The sequence below is a fragment of the Tinamus guttatus genome, unplaced genomic scaffold, assembly GCF_059628265.1.
Source record: "Tinamus guttatus ecotype Peru unplaced genomic scaffold, ASM5962826v1 Tinamus_guttatus_pri_ptg000470l, whole genome shotgun sequence".
Taxonomy (NCBI): Eukaryota; Metazoa; Chordata; class Aves; order Tinamiformes; family Tinamidae; genus Tinamus; species Tinamus guttatus.
Genome location: NW_028289004.1, coordinates 3,246,325 through 3,266,394, shown reverse-complemented (window position 1 = coordinate 3,266,394; position 20,070 = coordinate 3,246,325). Strand labels below are relative to the sequence as shown.

At 42.7% G+C, this 20,070-nt stretch overlaps 1 protein-coding gene across 2 annotated transcripts in view; it reads left to right on the top strand.

The window, feature by feature from the left end:
• The window catches only part of APOO (apolipoprotein O), a 30,975-nt gene extending 16,711 nt beyond the window's left edge, over positions 1-14,264 (top strand). For both annotated transcript variants that reach the window (XM_088532763.1, XM_088532764.1), the window contains exons 7-9: positions 857-964; positions 11,236-11,331; positions 14,215-14,264. In XM_088532763.1, the coding sequence (XP_088388889.1) occupies positions 857-964; positions 11,236-11,292 (165 nt within the window). In that variant the 3' untranslated portion in view covers positions 11,293-11,331; positions 14,215-14,264. The remainder of the gene's footprint in view (positions 1-856; positions 965-11,235; positions 11,332-14,214) is intronic.
• Positions 14,265-20,070: the final 5,806 nt, after the last annotated feature.

The following is a 20,070-nucleotide window of genomic DNA, read 5'->3' as shown; positions in this document are numbered from 1 at the left end:
CAAGGCTGGGGGTCTGTCTGCTTGCCTTGTGCAAAGGTGTCACCCGCTCTCTGCCTGCAAACACATCCATTGCAGCTCTACACAACAAGCCAAGGCCCGTGTGTTCTGGCCAACCGAGGCAAGTGACTCATCCCAGGATACGTGCCCACTCATCCCAGGATATATGCCCAGCTGTGCAACTCCTTGACACAGGATGTTGTGGATGCTAAGGAATACAGGGGCTCATGGGGAGGCTCAGCTCCATATGAGAGAAGCACATTGGGAGTTATTGCGCAGAAACCTCCTGTGGCTCAGGGAATCTCTGAGCAGCAAGGTGTTGGAGATGGGAGGAACTTAGGAGGGAGTGTCACGTGTGCTTGCCCAGATTGGGTCTCGCTTCTGAGCAGCAAACAAGCCAAGAAGTACCCTCACTGTTTTGTCCAAGTGCTGAAAATGTAAAATTGCAAAGTAGTAACAAAATAAAATTTCTATAATGGCAGTAAGGTCAAATTAAGAAAAAAAAAAAAAGGTAAATATGTTAAATCTGCAGAATGAATATTATGAAATACAGAATTCTTTTCATGCAGCATCCTCTATCCACCCGTTTTTATACAAATATACTTTAATGTGTTATTTGAGCATATTTTAGCAGGTTGCTAAAGCAGGTAACTTTTCTACTTCTCTGTGTGACATTTTTGTTTCTTTCCAGATGCTTACTAATGCTGTACACCCTGAGCTTGAACAGCATGTGTGTCTCCCTAAAACATCCCTGCTAAAGATCTGAGCTCTGGAAATCTCTTCCACTTGAACAATGAGCAAGACAATCTTTCTCAGATGCTTATTAAATTCATGTCTTTTAATACCTTTTGTTTCTAAGGTTGCTGGTATGCATCTGTATGACTGGAGTCTACAGGGATATATTGCTGTAGAATCTCTCTGGAAGGATAATCCTAAAAAGAAGAAATCTGTGAAAAAAAGTGATAAGGTAAGAAGTATGGGGGGCTTGATTTCTGAATCACAAGAAAATGTGTCGGCACCCATGACATGTGCAGGTGAGGCATATCTATATTAAGTAATAATTTTTTACTCTGGTAAAAGCTTTTTTTTCCCCCTGTGAACCCTACATTTAAAAAAATACTTATTAAATTTGATAGATTCCATCTTAAAAGTCCAAAATGGTGGCAATTTTTCATTCTATGTATCTCATCTTTGAATATGGTAAAAAAAAAATCTCGTTTCTCATTTGTTCACCTTCTGCTTACTTTTTTCTTTTCCTTTCTTTTCTTTTGTTTCTTTCTTTTTTTTTTCTTTTTTGGTGGGTGAGTGTTCAGGAACATTTGCTGTAGAGTGATGATGTAATTATGTAAACATTACTATCCAATCGTAAGAATTAGCACTTTATAGGAATATACAGCTCTTAGGAATTTAGTCATGGATGACAAGCTGTATGGCTTCATATTTACAACCCAATTAAAAATATATATATCTAATCCATTCTCATCTAGCAACGTACCAATTAAAAGAAAAAAAATGGTTTGAGTCATCTTTGAACCTGTGTCCTGGTGAAGAACTACTGAAGACAGTCAGAAATTGCTGATTTTTCATTTCCACTTGTTCAGCATTTCTCTCAAGAGCTTGACTGTTGCAGGAGAGGCTAAAGGAGTGTTCAGATAGACACTTTCTTAGTTCAAATAACACTCATTTTTATTTTCATTCTACAAGTCACTATTTTTGCCTGGCATTACCATTTTGTGCTACGCAAGCACCTTGTTTTTTTTGCTTTAGAGATGACTTCATTTGATAATAGAGCAAGGTGCTAACCCGGTGGTTTTGTATTAGAGAGTTTGGCAAGGGCTGGGGCTCTGAATTAATGTTGCTAATACAACTAAGTAAATGTCTGCATGCTTATTTTTAGTTTCAGAACAGAATAGTTTTCTTTCCCTGCTCCCCCTACAGAGCATCAGATCATTTTGGAGGGTACAGTTTCATCTTCAGAGAACTGAAGCATTTTCTCTAGCTCTCCTAGTGCCCACTTTTATATAATACTTACGTTTGAGGGCACATGTGCCTTTAGTTAATCTAAATCTCAATATCTCTAGTGACAAATGAGCTGATTTATAGCTGATTTATAGTTGAGAGTAGTAGTTGCACTCTATGCAAGTCTTGTTATTCAGTGTACGTGAATAAGTTTATCCTTGGTTTTGAGGTAGCTTTTGTAGTAGTATCTAAGCATATTCATTTATTTATTTCTCTGTGCTGAAGCAGTATAAAGACAAGTATTTTATATACGGATTAATATACTTGAGATTTTTTCATCTGAAAACAAATTAAACGTGTGGAGGTTAAAGAATACTCAGCAACAACAACAAAGTGCCCTCCATCTTTGCGAGAGATTTGACCATACCACAAAGTCCTGTCTTGAGGAGGACTTGAAGTGAAGGGCTTCAGGGCTTAAAGCAAGAGTGAAACCAACAGCTCAAAGAATAACAGAAATGCACAGGAAGCCAAAGACCGATGTGGTATCGCTCCACAAGGGAAAAAAGAAGGGAGGGAGGGGAATGGGGAGAAAAACGACTCTGTTACTGTTTTGCACTAAATTGAGACTTTGCCTTTTAGTTTGAGTTGATCGAGTATAATAAATAACAGTAGTGAGTTCTACGACTTCAGTTGTGTATAGCTAGGATTCTTTATTTCTCTAAAATACTAAAATACTAGGTGTTAAGACTGAATAGTAGTGTCCAATTAGTGACACCGCTAGTGTTCATAGTGACACCATTATACTAAAGCAAATACTTATAAATATTCACTTCCTAGAAGAAAAAAAAAATGGAAAGGAGACTCCTATTTGCTGCTCCAGATGCATTTTTGCCTTCTTTAAAATGCTACCAGTTTCAGAATTAGTGCAATATCACTCATTAATGATATTAGTTGGAGATTAGCATTGGCTTTTGAAGAAATGGTAACTGTTTTAATGAATAATTACATTATAAAATATTTTGACCGTAATTCATAACATGCTTCAAACTGCTCGAGTTACTTCTCTTAATGGTATTTTGTTTATCAGCTAGATTCTTTCATTATTCCACAGAATTAGGCTCTCCCTGTAGCTGCAGATGAGCAGCTTGACTGTGGCGAAAGACGTGTTGATGGCTCAGAAAAGCAGAGTGTGAGAGACCAAAGAATTAGGTAGAGCTAGGAAACCTGCGACTGATTCAGCATGCATGGGAGGGAGAGCCTGTAGGGTTGAACCATTGTTAGGAAATTTTTTAACAGTTATGTAAAGAGACAAAAGTTCAGGTGTGTAACTTTAAAGCTTCTGCTGTTTCAAGTTTATTTCTAGACTCACTGCATCTTTCATTCCAGATTTCTAAGCAGTTGTGCTTGTTTTGATGATTAAAACAAGTGTCTTCTGTTGCCTTAACAGAAGGCTACTGCCTTTCTCTTATTTTACAGATTAGTTCTTTAAAATAGCATGTCAAAACTAACAGGTGATTTGAAAATAAATTTGATCCCAGGAGGACCTTTTAATATTCCCTGTGGATCTCGTGGTCGACCTAAGCTAAGAACTTGTAACAACTCCTGCCAACCTGGCAGCATGGTCCAGCTTTAGCAGTGCTGCTCTGGATCGTTGGGAACCGGGAGCCCTGTCTGACTGGAAAAAAGGTGCCTGCTGCATGGAGGCTGAAGAAATAAGGGATATGGCCAGTGAGAAAGGATGTGTTTTAGAGAGGCAGTTTCATCTGGACAGACCGCAGGTGTGGGATCTTGTTCCATAGGTAGGTCTGGGTGCTCCTGTGTCGGAGCAGGGCGCGCTCATCCCGTCGCTTGCCAAGTCTGACGGGAGCGGGCGGCGGTTGGACGTTGCTGGAGACTCGTCGGGGGCTCCTCGCTCGGTGTTGGGCCTGGGATGCTTCGGTAAAACAAACATGTGTAACACTTTGGATAAACAAAGTTTAGGCAGGTAATCGTACATTTTCTAAAACCTAAACTGTCAAAAATACCACAAAAAAGTAGGCAGCGTTAAAAGATTTCAGAAATACAGACCGACGATATCGATAAAAACTAGCTGAGCTTTTTATTTTATTATGTGTTCTAGCCTTTTGAAAGGAAACACACAGTTGTTATTGGAAGCAAAAAACTTTGAAGCTTTCATCTCTTAGTAAGGTTTATTCAAGCACTTGCTACCTCAGCAAAAAAACAGACCACACAAAAAAATTGCAGAGCCTGCTATGTAAACACACTTCTTCCTCTTCCTCCTTGCAGAATCTTTAAATTACACCCCTTAGGTGCCAAAAGGAAAATGTTAGTTGCATAGGAGTGTGAAGCATCCTTGAATAGTGTTCTCCTAAAATCTAGCTAATTGATCATGTATTCGTAGTGGTCACTGTTGCTAGTTAACTTGATGAATGACAAGATCTTCTTGACAAGATGCAGAAACCCCATACCTGAAGTGTGACACACCTCAGACGAAATCGCCTCTCTTTCAGGTGCTCAAAGGTCTCTAAGCAGTTGAGGGTGCAGCCTCATTGCTTTTTTTTTGTTGGAGAGGTTGTTGTCTCTATGACTCTTAGAGAAGCTGAATGGCAGGTCAGCAGTAAAAAAGTCACGTGTTTTCAAAGTCACTAGAATGTGGTCTGAGAAGTATTTCTAAGGACAAAAGAGTCTGCTCTCAAATTTCTTATTGTCCACCTTTGGTGAACTATATTAAGCATAGAGGTGAAAAGTTTGGTTTTTAAAGATGGTGTAGTGATGTGCTAGCAGGATGTGGTCAAACACACTTGATAATGAGGACCTCTGCATTTTTGAATACCTAAAAGCACAGATGCAACTTAAACTTGAGATGACGGGTCAAGTCTACCCTAAAGAAAAAAGCCCCAAAACACTTTCAGTGTGTATAACTAGGAAATAAAAAAGTGTTTTCTGTTCATACTACTGATTGGCTTAGCCTGGTTTCATGAATCTAGGCCAACGAAACAAAACATGTTGGCAGTAATGTAAGCTGCATAAAAATAGAACTTTTACTGATACAGAAATGTCAAAGAAAAGAAAATACTCCTAACTATAATGTACCAAAACTGGCAGAGTTTTTCTAGGATAGATCTGGGATTTCTGCCTTAATTTGACAACCCAGTGAAAGAATCTCTCTTTTTTTTTCTCTCTCCTCTATATTCATTCCTTACTGTCATGCCTTACTACATACAGATAGATTCCAAAACTGGTGAAAGAAGATATATATATTATTCTGGAGTTTTAGCACATGTAACCCATTTCAAGAAGCTATACCAAAGCAAAAAATGTTACTGTGTGTTTTTGTTTTCATGACGTTCACTCTAGCATTCTTATGTTGCTACACAAAGAAGTCATGCAAAGATCCAAACATTATATGGGTGGCTCTTCTTGGCTTGTATTAGTTTGTTTTACTGCTTGTAATGTGTTTGATAGTCATAGGTATCACAGCTGTGCTTAATGTGATGTTTGTGCAGGAATATATCACTTAAATAGACATATTACGTTAGTTTTCAAAGATTTTATGAAGCAAAAAGCTGTGCCAAATTGAGGTCATATCAGCTGAAATCAAAGTTTGCCAAAAGAGGTGAATTCCAGGACTTTCTGCCATAAGCAGCTGTAGCAGCTGACACGCCGGAGGCTCTCTCTGGAGAAAGCCAGGCTGGCAGGTTTGAGTACACTGTTTACAGTATGGTGTTTGGTACCCTGAAGCTAGTTTGCTGAAGGGGCTGCTTGTCAACATGAAAGTTGCCTGTCCAGTAAAGCTACATGAGAATCCTAAGAGAAAATGAGCGTTCAAATGATCTTTGCTCCCCAGGATTATTTCCACAAAACTCAGCAGTATTGCTGTTGATATTTATATTATCAAGTTGTAAATCTTGGGGGTAAAGGACAGGGAAGTGACATTAGAAATGAAGTGAAAAATGTGTCCAGCAAACCTCGTTTATCTTAATTTCAGTTGCAAAATTTGCAGAGACTCATATCATCTTCTGTTTTCAGACAGCTTTTAGAATATGTAGTTTGAAATCCTTTTGAGTAGCCTTAGGTGGCATCAAGCTTTTGTTACTGAGTTTTCCAATTCTGAAGGTTATCACCCTGCATTGGCTTCAACTAGTCTTTGTCGTCCGTCTGCAGTGCCCCCTTATACCTATTTCATGTATGTTCCTGTAGCTCCAGCAGTGTGGACTGGACGAGTGCACAGTGAAGTGGATTGAGGACTGGCTGGGTGGCAGAGCCCAGAGGGTGGTGATAAATGGGGCCGAGTCTTGTTGGAGGCCTGTGGCCAGTGGTGTCCCACAAGGGTCAGTACTGGGCCCGGTGCTCTTTGGCTTGTTCATCAGTGACTTGGAAGAAGAGAGAGTGCAACCTCCGCAAGTTTGGGGATGACACCTAACTGGGAAGAGTGGCCAACACTCCCAAGGGCTGTGGGCTTCCCGGGGGCCGAGGGCTTCAGAGAGACCTGGACAGGATGGAGAGTTGCGCAGAGAGGAACCTCATGAGGTTCAACCAGGACAAGTGCAGGGTCCTACACCTGGGCAGGAATAACCCCAGGTACCACTACAGATTAGGGGTTGACCTGCTGGAAAGCAGCTCCGCAGAGAGGCATCTGGTAGTCCTGGTTGACAACAGGTTAACCATGAGGCAGCAATGTGCCATTGGGGGCAAGAAGGCCAATGGGATCCTGGCCTGCATGAGGAGGAGCGTTGCCAGCAGGCTGTGGGAGGTGATCCTCGCCTTCTGCTCAGCTCTGGTGAGGCCGCCCTTGGAGTATTGGGTGCAGTTCTGGTTCCCCAATACAAGAGGGGCATTGAGCTTCTAGAGAGGGTCCAGCGTAGAGCCACAAAGATGATTAAGGGACTGGAGCATCTATTGTATGAGGAAAGACTAAGCGAGCTGGGCCTGTTTAGTTTGGAGAAGACTGAGAGGAGATATGATTAACATGTTCCAAGTACCTGAGGGGTGAATGTAGGGAGGATGGGGCCAGGTTCTTCTCCGTGGTGGCCAACAACAGGTCAAGGGGTAACGGGTACAAGCTGAAACACAGTAAGTTCCACCTCCTTATGAGTAAGGACTTCTTTCCTGTGAGGGTGACAGAGCCCTGGAACAGGCTGCCCAGAGAGGCTTTGGGGTCTCCTTCTCTGGAGATCTTCCAAAACCGCCTGGATGCCACCCTGTGCCACATGCTCTAGGTGTCCCTGCTGGAGCAGGGGGGTTAGACTGGATGATCTGTAGAGGTCCCTTCCAGCCTCAACCATTCTGTGGTTCTGTATAATACTTCCTTTCTCAATATTTTTTTTCCCTTCTTGTAGCTTGGCCTTCCATTGCCTATAAAAACTTGTTACTAGTTGAGGATCCCAGCTGGTGAATTGCATCTTTTTTTTCAGATGGTCTCTGCTTAATACTGGCCATTTGTCAGCTTTAGTATCTGCTCTTGGGACAAAGGGCTGGACTAAGCAAAGTTGCCAGAGGATTTTTGTGCACTACCATAACTTCAAGGACTGTAGACTTTTTTTTTTCCTCCCCTCAAAGGATTATAGTTTCTTTATGGAAGACTGCTTAAAAATCAGTGTTTCAGAGCAACAATTTAATACAGGCCATCTGCAAGTTTTGTAAAGAGCAGGCCCTGTTTTTCAGCGTGAGTTCCTGCTTGTCAGATGTTTATTTTCATGGAGGGCAGCTTTTTGCCCTTCCCTTTCTGCTGCTTGTTGAGATCCTTTGGTCGTTTGTACTGCTGCATTGGGCCGTCGGGTTGTCCCACCGCCCTGAGTTGACGCGAGACTTGGCTCCAGCACTATGGTGGCTTCATCTTCAAGTGACAAGAGCCTGTGTTATGACGCCAAGTAGCCTAAGGCCAGGTCAGCCAGTCAGCTAAAAGGTACAGAAAACCCACAAAAGCAATTTTCTGCACTCCTCTTCTCCTTGTTCTGCCTTTCTGCCGCTCCGAGTTTGTTATATTTTCATCTATTTTAGATACTCTTTCCCTCTTGTGCTCTTTTCTCCATCTTCTCTTTAGCAGCTGATACTGAATTGGTCCTCATGGTTTTTAGTGAAGGGGCCAACATGTAAAAAGCCGGAGCTTTCTGCACCCAGCACCCCCTACAGTGTGCAGCACTGGAGCTTTGAGAACCCTTCTCTTCAGCTCTGGTGCCTTTCTTCCTGTTAGTGCTCTGTCTCCTTTTGCTCCAGTCTGCAGCAGGATTTTAGAGCTGATTTCCTCGTTGCCTGTTGCCCGATCTCCTCAAGCTGCTTAGACGGCTTGAGAGGTACGAGGGAAGCTGTTGCACCTTGCTGCTTATTTTTCATCCCAGCCTGGTCTGCTGATAGAAACTGTGTGTGATGTACGAATGCTGGATGAGGATGTTTTTAGCCGACCGAAGCTGGGGACAGTTCATGAAGCGTGGGCCAGTGCCAGGCTGCTCCAAGTGCAAAGACCGCGTCGCTTTGGCGCTCGTTTCCCGCGCAGGAAACTGCGCGGCTGGAGTTTGCCTGTCCGAAGGCGGCTTCCCCAAGGTGGAAACTGCAGCGTCTGGACTGCTCAGCTTCACAGGGAGCGTCACAGCTTGTCACCACAGGGAGCCTGAACTGTGCTTTGGGAGGACAGCTGCAAGTCCCTGGAGTTTTGAGTATCTCTTAAAACAGAGCATACGCAGCCGAGGGTGATTCTGTTTGCTGTAAGTGCAGTTAGACTTGTCTTCAGTAGCTGCTCAACGGACAGGCAGAAGTTGGTCATCTGACTCCATTACTAAATGATAAATATCCACTGCTGACAGAAAATACTGCTTACTGTCGTGCCCTTTCCTGTTGCTGCTTGGCAGTAAGATCAACAAAGAGTGAAACTTGTGTAAAAAAAAAAAATGAACATTTTTGGATTGGATCCACAGTTTGAGCTATGGTGAATATATATATGTCATAAAGTTGGAAAAGAAATAATCTACCATTTTATGAAAGAAAAGTTTCTGTTTTTCTTTAGTACAGTCTAAAACACACTGAGTTAACATTTTAAAACTGCTTCGAGTACAAGCCCAACTAAGAAGATGAAGAGTAACTGTTGTTGATTATCTGGGAAAGAGCAAATAAGATAAAGCAGTGATATTATCATTATTCTAAGCAATATGTTGCAAATAGAAGAGACCCAAGAGAAGAGTAAAATATTAATCTGGGAGCCTAAATGCTTTGTTTTCCTTCTGCAGATGATTTTTTTTTTTCCTCGCTAATGGCCAGACTCTACTTTTTAGGAATTTTCCATAACCATAAAAGATATGCATCTAATCCTCAAGATTAGATAAGTAACGATTAAGTAAGGAAGGATTTCTAAGGTTCGGAGCAGGTATAAAATGGCCTGGACATCTGCACGACATTTTCAGAGGTGACAGTCGAAACTGAAATTGACTTTGACCTCAGACTGGACTCTAATGCTGCGATGTGAGGGAAAAAAACAACTCTTTTTTTAACATAAGGCCAGGTTGTTTATGGGGATTTCCTTCTGGATGAAAGGAGTACTTTCACAGCAATCATTACAAAAGACTTACAGAATCCATTGTTTACAGTCCTATTGATTCCAATATTCTTTTTAATTTCAAAAAATGATTTTTTTTAATTCCATTACCAATTTATTGGTAATTGGGATTTTTTTTTATCCCAATACCAGTTTATTCAATACTTTACAAGTGACTTATGGAGTGTGCTTATGGAGGTTTCTTATCTTTTCCATTGAAGCTGTCAGATATGGAAGAATGCAAAATGCTGCTGCTTCTCCTGGGTTAGTGCTTGGCGCATAAACTCTTCTGGCCATTGCTTATATTAGGAAGTGGTTGTGGTGAGCCAGGAAGTGGAAAGACTTGAATTCAGCCCATTAGTGAAGATAAGCTCTGTGAGACCTCCTATTCTCACAAAAACAAAGAAACAGAGCAAGACCTCCATTTTCCCATATGTTTTAATAGTTTTTTGTTTTCTTTTCTCTCAGGATCAAAAAAAAAAAAGGCTCTAGTAATTCATTTTTTTCAACAAAAGCAGACAAGTGGAAAAACATAGAACTTTTATGAACAATTCATTTTTAGTTCGGCTGTTCAGAACTCTGTAACCCCTGAGATCAGCCTTTATGAGTCAAGTTGTAAAATGTCATAAGTTACAAGTTCCTGTGCTGGAGAGTAGATTGTTACTTTGAAATGAGTATACTTTGTAGATATGATGTCACTTAAGGGTTCACTGTCTGGAATTGTGAGGAAAACAGAATGGCTTTACCTTGAGGAAAGAGTTACTTTTTAAAGCTCTTGCTACACATATTTGGAATATGAATAAATAGTTGAGATGTTTGCACCTTAAGTACATTTAAGTTTTGTAATGTAGTTGCAGGATGTTAAACCTTGTGAGAAAGTCTTTAAGTAAAGTGTTCTTTGATGAATGCCTCCCTGGATCTTGGCTGAGGATGATTTCAGGGTTTGAGCATATGTTTTTTTTTTTTTTTTTTATCTTGTTTATAACAAATTTCTTGTGCTGCAGTAGTGTTCTCTGCCTCATGTCCTTTTGCTGTGCTGTTCCTCTGAGAGGAGCCTGGCGCTGTCAAAGACATAAAAACTCATTAAATAGCTGTATAGAGCACCTGCATGTCCCCTTTGTCCTGTCCTCTCCAGGCTGAACAGATCGGGATCTGCCAACCTGTCTTTGTATGTCTTGTGTTGCAGTCCCCTCACCATGTATGTGCCCATCTAAGTTTGCTTTTTTTTTTTTTTTTTTGTATTGATATCTATTTAAGACTGTAATCAAATGACTGTTTGTTGTCGTATCCTTGGCAAATAAATGGACCAGATGCTCTAACAAGCCTTTCTTCATTCTTTGATTTCTATCATTTATTTCAGAGGAAGTGTGAGAACACGCTTTCAAAGGGTATGTGGTAAAAGAGGGCCATTGTATACATCAACACAGAATTCAAAGAATGCAAAATGGCAACTAATCTGTGGGAATTCATCTTCTGCCATTAGTGCAGGCAAAAATGAGTCAATTAAAGCATTTCTGTTGAACTACTTGTTCTTTTAAATTCTTTAATTTTGGAGCTAACTGCAGGAAGTCTGAAATTTAGAAACACTTCGGGAAATGATCATATTCAAGTGTATCTTACTGAATTAGTCTCATCAAGCATTTGGTTTCGCAGGAACTTTGTTTTCCCTTTTCAAGAGCGTTTCTGTTCTAGCAAAAACATTAATGATGGATTGCCTCATTTGAGGTTTTGTGTCTATTTTTTTCCTCCTCCAGGGTGATGCAGATGGTGACAAGCCTGTAGAAGTCCCCACGGTTTCAAATAAGGAGTGAGCTCAGAAGTAGAACACCAAATCACTTTCCATCAAGCAGGTAAAAGATAAAGAGTACTGATAGTGATATGTGGCTACAGCATCAAAATAGCCTGGAAAAACTGGATATTTGCAAGTTAAACTTGCAGATATCTTCCTTGGATTTATGACTTATTGGGGAAGAGGGGTGATAATTTTATTCTGTTTAGTACTTGCCAAGAAAATGCTTTCTCCTAAACACTGCTAATCTAAGTTCTTCATCTTTAGATTACCGGTAAGTATCCAGGTCTCCTGCAGTGGTTCCCAACTCCTTTTTAGCCACACCTGGTTAAAGGGTTGCTTTTCTCAGCTTGCCACTGCTGCCTCTTTCCCCAAAGAGCTCTTTGTCCCTTGTCACCTCTCGCACCTGGACAGGTGAGAGGAGGGGAGAGGAACCTCTTTGTGCTGCTGCGGTCTTGTTCCTCTCAGGCTTTGGTGGCACCAGGTGCAGCCTCATCCTAAAGCCTGCGCCGGTGCAGCCTGTGCTCCCCTCTCACGAGCAGCACGGCCCATGAGCGGGAAGCGGAGCCGGAGGAGCCGGACGCAGCGCTGAACAGAGCTGAGGCTCCCCTTGTGCTCCTGACTCGGCCACTGAGAAGGCCCCTGACAGCTGCAGTTTCTAGAAAAGCAGAAAGCTCTCCCAACTTTTTAAAGGGAGTTCAAGATAATGGGACAAAGCTTGCTATGTATTTGAGGCATATGAGTGCTCACTATTGTAACTGGACATAGTTTAGTAAAACATCCAGTGATGTGTGCTCTGTCATCTGTTGATATGGGATATCTTTTTCTGAACTTTTTTTTTCCTGCTTGCTCCTCTTTACATCATTTTTGCATTATGATGAAGAATTTCTTTCTCTCAGAAGACCTACTTTTGTAGGAACTCCTCACTACTTTTGTGTGCAGTGTTCAGTTTACTTCCCCAGTCCCAACTACCAGCTATTTAAATACAGCCCGAATTTAGAAAACTGCACGAGTGTTTTGTTTTTTTTTCCCCCCTCCATGCATCATCAGCAGGAACAGATATTATGCAGATATGATGCAATGCACATAACTGTTGAGTAAGCATTTCACTCTTACACGGTCAACTTCAGAAGCGGAACTACACTCTAGTGTTGTGTTTCTGTTAATGTATTTTTAATCTCCCTAGTTAGTTCTCACAAGGGCAAAGGTGGCTGACTTACTGAGGACATTTGTTGTCCTTCAGATGTATAAATAAAAAGGTTTTAAGTATGAGAGTGATCTCTTAATATTTTTTAAAACAACCTCATAATGCAAAAACACACACCCCCACACGCACAAAGAAGGGAAGAGTAGTCTTGCTCAGAGTAAAGATACGGTAGGTCACTAAAATATTGTGCTTGTGGTAAATTAAGATGGAGCCAGTAAGTAAATATTGATCTCTTGTTTATTTGTGGGACACTGTACAAAGTGTCAAGGTTCATCAGAAACAGCCATCTCTAAATCACTCTCCCCCTTCTTTTTTCTTTCAACATATTTTACTCAGTGGGTATAACTTTTGTCAGCCCTTTATTCATTCTTTGAGACTTCAGCACCCGCTTTAAAGCAGGTTTCCTCTTAATGAAGAGGAAGAAAAGCTCGTCAGGAAGGTTTATACTAAAGTTGTCCAAAACCTCAGAGCGTCGGTCACGTGAACAGCAAGTTCTGAGGAACATCCCTTTAACAGCTGCTGCCTCGGGTGCCGTTTTACTGGCTGTCTTTTAAAAGAGTTAACCTGGTTGTGAACCCAAGTGCTTTTGAAATTTGCTTGCTTTGCCTCATGCTCTTTCTAGAGGAGCTACATAAGTGAAACCACTAAGCTTTTGACCTGGAGGAGCCGGGTGGTGAAAAGTTCAATTCAGTATCAGTTTTCAGCTGGTCTGTGGGGGTGGCAGTTTGTTGCTTCTGCTTGCATTCAAAGCTAGTTATTCAACCCCATGCTTAAGTCCAGATGTTTTGTTGGATTTCAATGATCCCAAAGGTTGGAGAGCACTGCTGTGGTCTTTGAAAAGATGTGTTTGTTTACACCATATGAGATCAGTCCCACGAGTCACACTGTATTTAATATGTTGGCAATGCTCCTAGCTGAATCTGGCTAAAAGAAATACAGTGATATTTTCCTCATAAAGATTTGCTACAGGAAATGGATCTTTGAATTAAGTGGTTAAATAGTCAGCCCTCAAAAAAATCGCCTTGGGATGGAGACAGGCAGCAATATATTTGTGTTTGTTTTTTTAAGAGGAAAAAAAAGAAACAGCAGCATTGCACCTACATTATTGCATTTTGTTGTCAATGGTTATATGCAAACTACAGCTCAAATCACATTCCAATGTGGAAGAACTAAGTTTTAATTTTATCCAGCTGTTGTGCTCATGAATTGCGTGGGAGCTGCGTGAGTCTATTTTTCCATGAAGGCTGCATATCTCATTTTCATTCTGTCCAGGTTCTCTATTTTACTATTTCTGCTTGTTTAAGTCCTATTGCCCTAGCTTCACTGTAGAGTAAGCAAGATCAGGAAGAAAATACAGTTAACAGGAATAGAAAGAATTCTGTTTACGAAAGTTAATTTATTACACACAACTGTCATTGGTATTTTGTTGCTGGGAAGAGTTCTTTCTTTTCATGTTTGCGTACAGCTCAACTTCAGGCATGAAGATCTCCAGAGCAAACAAGATGGCCATTGCGCTATTACTGTGGCTGCAATCTCTGATACGAAGCATGAAATCTCTATACTGTGAATCACTTGGCTTTGAAAATGCGTATCATACAGATTCTGATCAACTTGCCAACCGTAGGAAAAAAGTAAATTGCCCTCTGACAGTGCTTGCAAAATGTCTGTCATATTTTAATTCTTTTTTTCTCTCTCCCACCCTTCCTCTCCGCTTTATCCTCTGTCCACTTTCTTTAGGTATAGATGTCTATAACGTTTAGATAAGAGCAACAGTTTCACAAGAAAAAGAGGAAAACGTCAGAACCCACTTTGACTCTGAATGTGACTAATCTGCCTTCTGCCTCAGGATGACTGAGCCTGTATCTGCTGCTGGTGGGCAATCTCTGAAAGGACCCTGTGCATTTTGTGTCAACGTGAGACCTCATCCTTAATCTGCTGTGGGACTCAGTGGGTCCTACGGCAAGGTCAGCAAGTAGGAAGTCTCAAAATTCCTCAGTCTCTCGTTGTTATTTATATATATAATAAAATTCCAGTTGCACAGAACAATTCTGATTGTCTCCTCCTCCTCTATTCTTTAACTAAAATATGACATCCGCATAGTTTATGAAACATAGCAGGCTCTGGTCCTTGAGCTGCTGTTTACAATGTCTGTCCTGAAAAGTGAGGAAAAGCGTAAAGCAGCCTCATGCTTTGGTTAGCGTCAGCTAATAGAATTACAAACGCAAACAGTTACAATGAACCTTGTGTTTTGTCCGAGTCTCCCCCTCTTTTTATACAAATCTTCTGCCTCGCCAGTGCCGGTGGGAGGTATATAATGAAGCATCTGTGAGTTCCCCTCTAGCAGACGGATGGGAATGGAGCTGTTCGTGTTTGCTCTTGTTTTTGCTCGAATGCGCAAAATGCGCGGTGAGAATGAGCACGTTGTGCTGGTGGGAACGGGCTGCAGAAAGACTCGGCTGTCTCCTTATTCCCAGCCAAGGGAGGGGAAAGAGTGGAGCAGAAGGGAAATACAAAAGGATTTCCAACATTTTGAAATCTTTGCACAATAAAACCCTTTCATCATTTGTGGCTATTTACATGAAGCTCTCTTTTGGGGGGAGGGTGTTTTGCAAGTTGCTGTGATTCAAGTAGCTCCACAGCGTTTAAAACTGTGGTAACTCTGTAATGTTTGTAAATCAACCATCAGTGCCTGTGAGGGGAAAGGGGGAACGACAGAGTGAAGTATGTGCTTGTGAGGTACTAACTTTCTAAAAAGATTAGGCAGGAAATATCCGGTAAAATTGATTTATTTATTTATTTAAATCATTGCTATTTCTTAGTAGGTAATCCAACTGGGCATATCCCACAAATATTTAGAGAAATACGAACAGACCTTGGCAATGCAAATATCAGTCTGTGTGGGCATTGTAAATAGGTCAGCTCTTAAATACAGGCAAGTGGTTGCCTCAGGCAGGAAAACAGTATCTCACAACATGCTCCATGGATGTTTTTATGAATGTTTTGTGCTGGTTTAGCAAGGGAAGAAAAAATCTTACCCAATATTATTTTTTTTCACTTGAAATTTTTCAACATAGTCCAAACATCTTTGAGAGGACCAAAGTAGAGTTTATGTCAATAGTGGAAAAGAAACCTGGGGAAGGGAACGTGTTCCAACTGCTATATGGCACAGCACTTTCAATACAAGCACAGATTGCTGTCTCTGGTTCAGAGCAGGCCTGCACTTACACATATTCATATCTCAAGGAAAATGATTACCCCTGAGTTGGGAATACAGATTTCAATAGCTGCGTTCAGTTCGGTATTATTTGACATATGCCACACTGGCATCTAAGAACGTAATTACTTGGTGATTCTTCGGTATTTTGACCATCAGACTGCACCAGGATGTGCTTCCTCCTTCTCCTTTTAAAGGCAGTTGTGACATTTTCTTGTTCCTTTATAAACATACTGAAACTTGCTGTGTACAGTCTGCTGCGTTAGCTGATCTGCATCCAGATGCAGCAGCTTTGAATCTATAATATGTGTGTGTTAAAAGAAATCTTGGGTTGGATAAGTATCGTTTGAATCAAATTCTTTTGTTTGACTACATCTTCATACTGTCTATTTATGCTAGCTCTCAAAGATATCCCAAAATGATGCACTTCCAAGTGGAATGCTTTTATCTAGTGGGAAATGACTATCTCCTTGCACCTGGAAAAGCAGAGGATAAGAGGAGAGGATGGTTTCAGAATGTGAGCAAGATAGCCATAATTAAAATCTTTTCCTTATGATGTCCCCTCGCTAGATTTTTTTCTACGAGTACAAAAACGTAGTGTCCTGTGCTGAGTGCAAAAGGTCATAAATATTCAACTCACTTGGCACAAACACTCCTAATGGAGAACATGAGAGCAGTTGACTGCAGTTCACATGTTCCTGAGGCTATTTTGTGTATGCATATTTTATCTTTTGCCAGACTTTGCCTACGAGTATTACAGAATATGCTAAAACCAGAATATTCCCCACCCAAATTTCATGTCAACAGTCTAGTCACCCTTCTGCTCTAATCCTTTCAGTTTGGTAACTGGAGTCTGTGCAGCTGAGGAAATGGTGCTCTCATCTCAACATCCTCTGACATGGTGTCTGTGAGCAAATTTGCTGGGACAAGTTGCAATGTCCTCTCTTAGAAGCAGTGTCTTTGATCTGTCCAGCATAGGAAAGCCATAGAACTGGGGATCATTAGGTTGGTCTATGCGGCCGTCCTGTCCTGGATGGCAATCTTTATGGATAGCGTGTTAGCAATAATTGATTTAAAGTGGACAGTGTAACTGCTTTTGCTGCAAAACCTTGCAGCATTGAATAAAAACAATGTTTTGCCACATGTGGTCATCGCAAAAATGAGGACGGGATTAAACTCACTGCTCTAAACGCAGACTGCTTCACACAAAGACTGCTCAGCAGAGGTTGTAACCAAAATAATTTGGAGTCTTCTTCATTGTATCTTTTACCTTTGAAGAGGGCTATAATTCTACAATACAAGAAGGAGCAGGACTGAATTATATATTAGGGCTGGAGAAAATACTTGGGAAGGTGAAGTGCCTTGCTACAGGCCTGTTTCTTAGCAATGGCAGAAACCCCAATGTAGGAACATTTGCTTCAGAAAAGATATCACCACCCAAGCTGTCTACACGAGTCTCTCTCTTTCTTTCCATTGTTTTCTCTTTATTTCTTTTTTTCCTTTTTTTTTTCCTTCTTTTTCTCCTCCTTTTTCCTTTCTTCAAGTGTATCCCTAGCTTCTTCTAAAGCCAGTTTTATCATAATATGCCCCTGTTACCAGAGAGTATTTGGGCTGTGGAGGCTTAACAGAGTCCCACATGAATTCCCATTGGATCTTCCTTTTCACCTGGAAATAGCATCTCAAAGCGATTGCACCTGAGTGGCCTGGCACATGTCTGGCTCCACATCACCGTGTTTTTGAGAGGTACAAAAGCTTCTCATTTACAAGAGAAATCTTTGCTTACAATATCTTAACTACAAAGTAGAAAATGTTTATATTTGCGTAACAGCCCTCCTTTCCTATTAAGTCTGACAATTACTTAATTTTGGTATTTCTTGATTCTGGTTAATGCCCACAGTTTGATCTGGTCTTCCATCTTGTTCTTTGATGCTCATGGGTTTCTCCAGAAAGCTCCTCCCACCACCGCTTCTTCAAGGTGATGTTACTGGTAGCCTTAGCATCAGCACGCAGAGCTGGACAAATCCAGGGGGGCCAGGGTGCCTCGCAGCTCATTTCCAGTCATCTTCCCCCAACAATATGTATATTTTTGTGGAGGAAAAGTGGTAATGGGTATAAATTAAAACACAGGAGGTTTCAACTCCGTATGAAGAAAAGCTTCTTTCCTGTGAAGGTGACAGAGCCCTGGAACCGGCTGCCCAGAGAGGTTGTTGATTCTTCTTCTTCTCTGGAGATCTTCACAACCCACCTGGATGCCACCCTGTGCCACGTGCTCCAGGTGTCCCTGCTGGAGCAGGGGGGTTGGACTAGATGATCTCTAGAGGCCCCTTCCAACCTCAACCATCCTGTGATTCTGCGATCGATCTATATAGAACTGTGATTTTGTGAAACAGAGCTACCTGCACCAGTACCTGCTCCCTTGTCTCTTGCTGGCCGTTTTTGGTGCGTTGAGGACCTGCCTCCGCCCTGAGACCCGGTTGGTCGCGCGGGTCACGTCGAGCTGCGGCAGGCGAGCGTGGGTGGTAGCGGTGCTCCACCACCCGGCCCAGGCCCTGAGGAAAGCTCCTGTACCGGTGCGCTGTGCTGTGAGACCTGGGACAGCAACGCTCTGCTGGCCCCTTTGGAGACGCTCTGGAGAGAGGGAGACACAACCCGGGGACTCATGTAATTTGTCGGCAGCTGAAGCTAGACTATGATGTACTTTGCAGGCAGCCCGAGTGTCCAGTTTTGTCATGAAGTTGATAAAGCAGCAGCGCAGAGTAACAAGGTAGCTTTGAAACATCTGAAAAAGGAGTAGCTCTGAAGCGTCTTGTGTGCGTAGGCCAACTACAGGGTGGCCTAAATCAAAAGCACTTCCAGCGGACATAGCTGAGAATGTGTTGCTGCATATGTATGTTTTTCATTTGGGATGTTGCTTGTTCCATAAGTGGCAGGGCTGGGCAGTTTTCTTTTATATGGTCCCCACATACTGAAAAAGCTTTAAATGGGTGTCTGTATTTTTTATCTTGTTCTCCCTGTCAAACACCATTCCATTTCTGCAAAATATCAGGTATATTTTATTAATGTTGGAGCTGGACTCGAGGCTTTCCAGCCCCAAAAGCGCACAGCCATTGGCACGTGTTTGAAAAAGAACTAGCAGCAGGACTATGGGGTTTTCTTGTTTTGTTTTAAACCTTGTCCTACATCAGCGTGGATGTTTCCGTGCTACCCAAACACGTGTTGTGCAAAGCGTTCCCAGACTGAGAAAGCAGCAGGGGCTGCGCAGGCTTTGGTGGGGCAGGGGCTGTGATGCCGGCCTCTCTCGTGGAGGATGGCAGCGGGGCCTGACTGAAGCCTGCTCGCGGTTACGGAGCGCTGCTGCGGGCCTGCGAGCGGGGCCTGGGGGGTCAGGGCGCCCGCTCAGCCTGTGCTTTGAGGTAGCGGTGAGGTCGGCAGCCTGGGTAAAAGTGTCAGCTGGAAAGGTGAAGCTCATTTCTTCGCCCGTAGGTATTGCTGTGTGGAGGCTCTTACCACACTGAAGCTTTTTCAAACATGGTGTTTTCTGTCGCGTGGTAAGAAGAAATCCAAATCTTGCCAAATCCAGTCTGGAGCTGAAGTACCTTCCCTCGACTCCAGGGAGCAGCAGCTGTGCCCGTGAGGAAGCACCTACTCCTCTGAAGGGAAAACCGCCCGCAGGTGGCATTTAGTGGGGAGCATGGAGAGGCGAGGAGCGCGCTGGCGTGTGCACTGCACGGGGCAGCCGCCGGGCCGGATGGGGCCGAGATGAGCAGAGGGGAGGGAGGACAGGCAGAGGCTGCCGTGCGGCCCCTCCGTGCCAGCCCCTGGCCCTCTCCTGCCTGGGGAGTGGGTAAAAGTGCCCCTGCCTCTCTAGCGATCTGGGGCTTAGGACGGGGCTTTAAACCCAGGCTGCCTGGCCGGAGGCTGAATGGCCAGAGCTACGCACCGGTTCAGAGCCCGGAGTTGTGGAGAGAGCCCTCGCACCTGGCTTTGATTTTTCCTTTCTGTGGCGTGTGGAAATGCACAGATTTGGTATGCACACGCAGAGGAAGGGAAGGGGTTCTTCCCTCCCTGCCGCTGCCTGCCCGAGCTGGAGGAGCTGGCACGGCTCGCGTAGGGCGCCAGCCTCACACTCACTTCCTCCCGCGAGGAGACCTGCAGGAGCCGTTTCCTGACGCGCACAGCGCTGGCGTAATGCTGGCTCACACCGTGAATCATAGGGGCAACCTCCAGTCAAAACGTGCCAGCGAGGGTACGAAGAGATGAGAGTTTCGATACTCAACGCAACAGGCTGAAGTCATCTGTGCTTTTACTGGGCAGCTGTTTCTCCTTGTTTTGGTTTGTTTTGGTTTGTTTGCTTGCTTTTTAGTTTTCTGCCTTGAAAG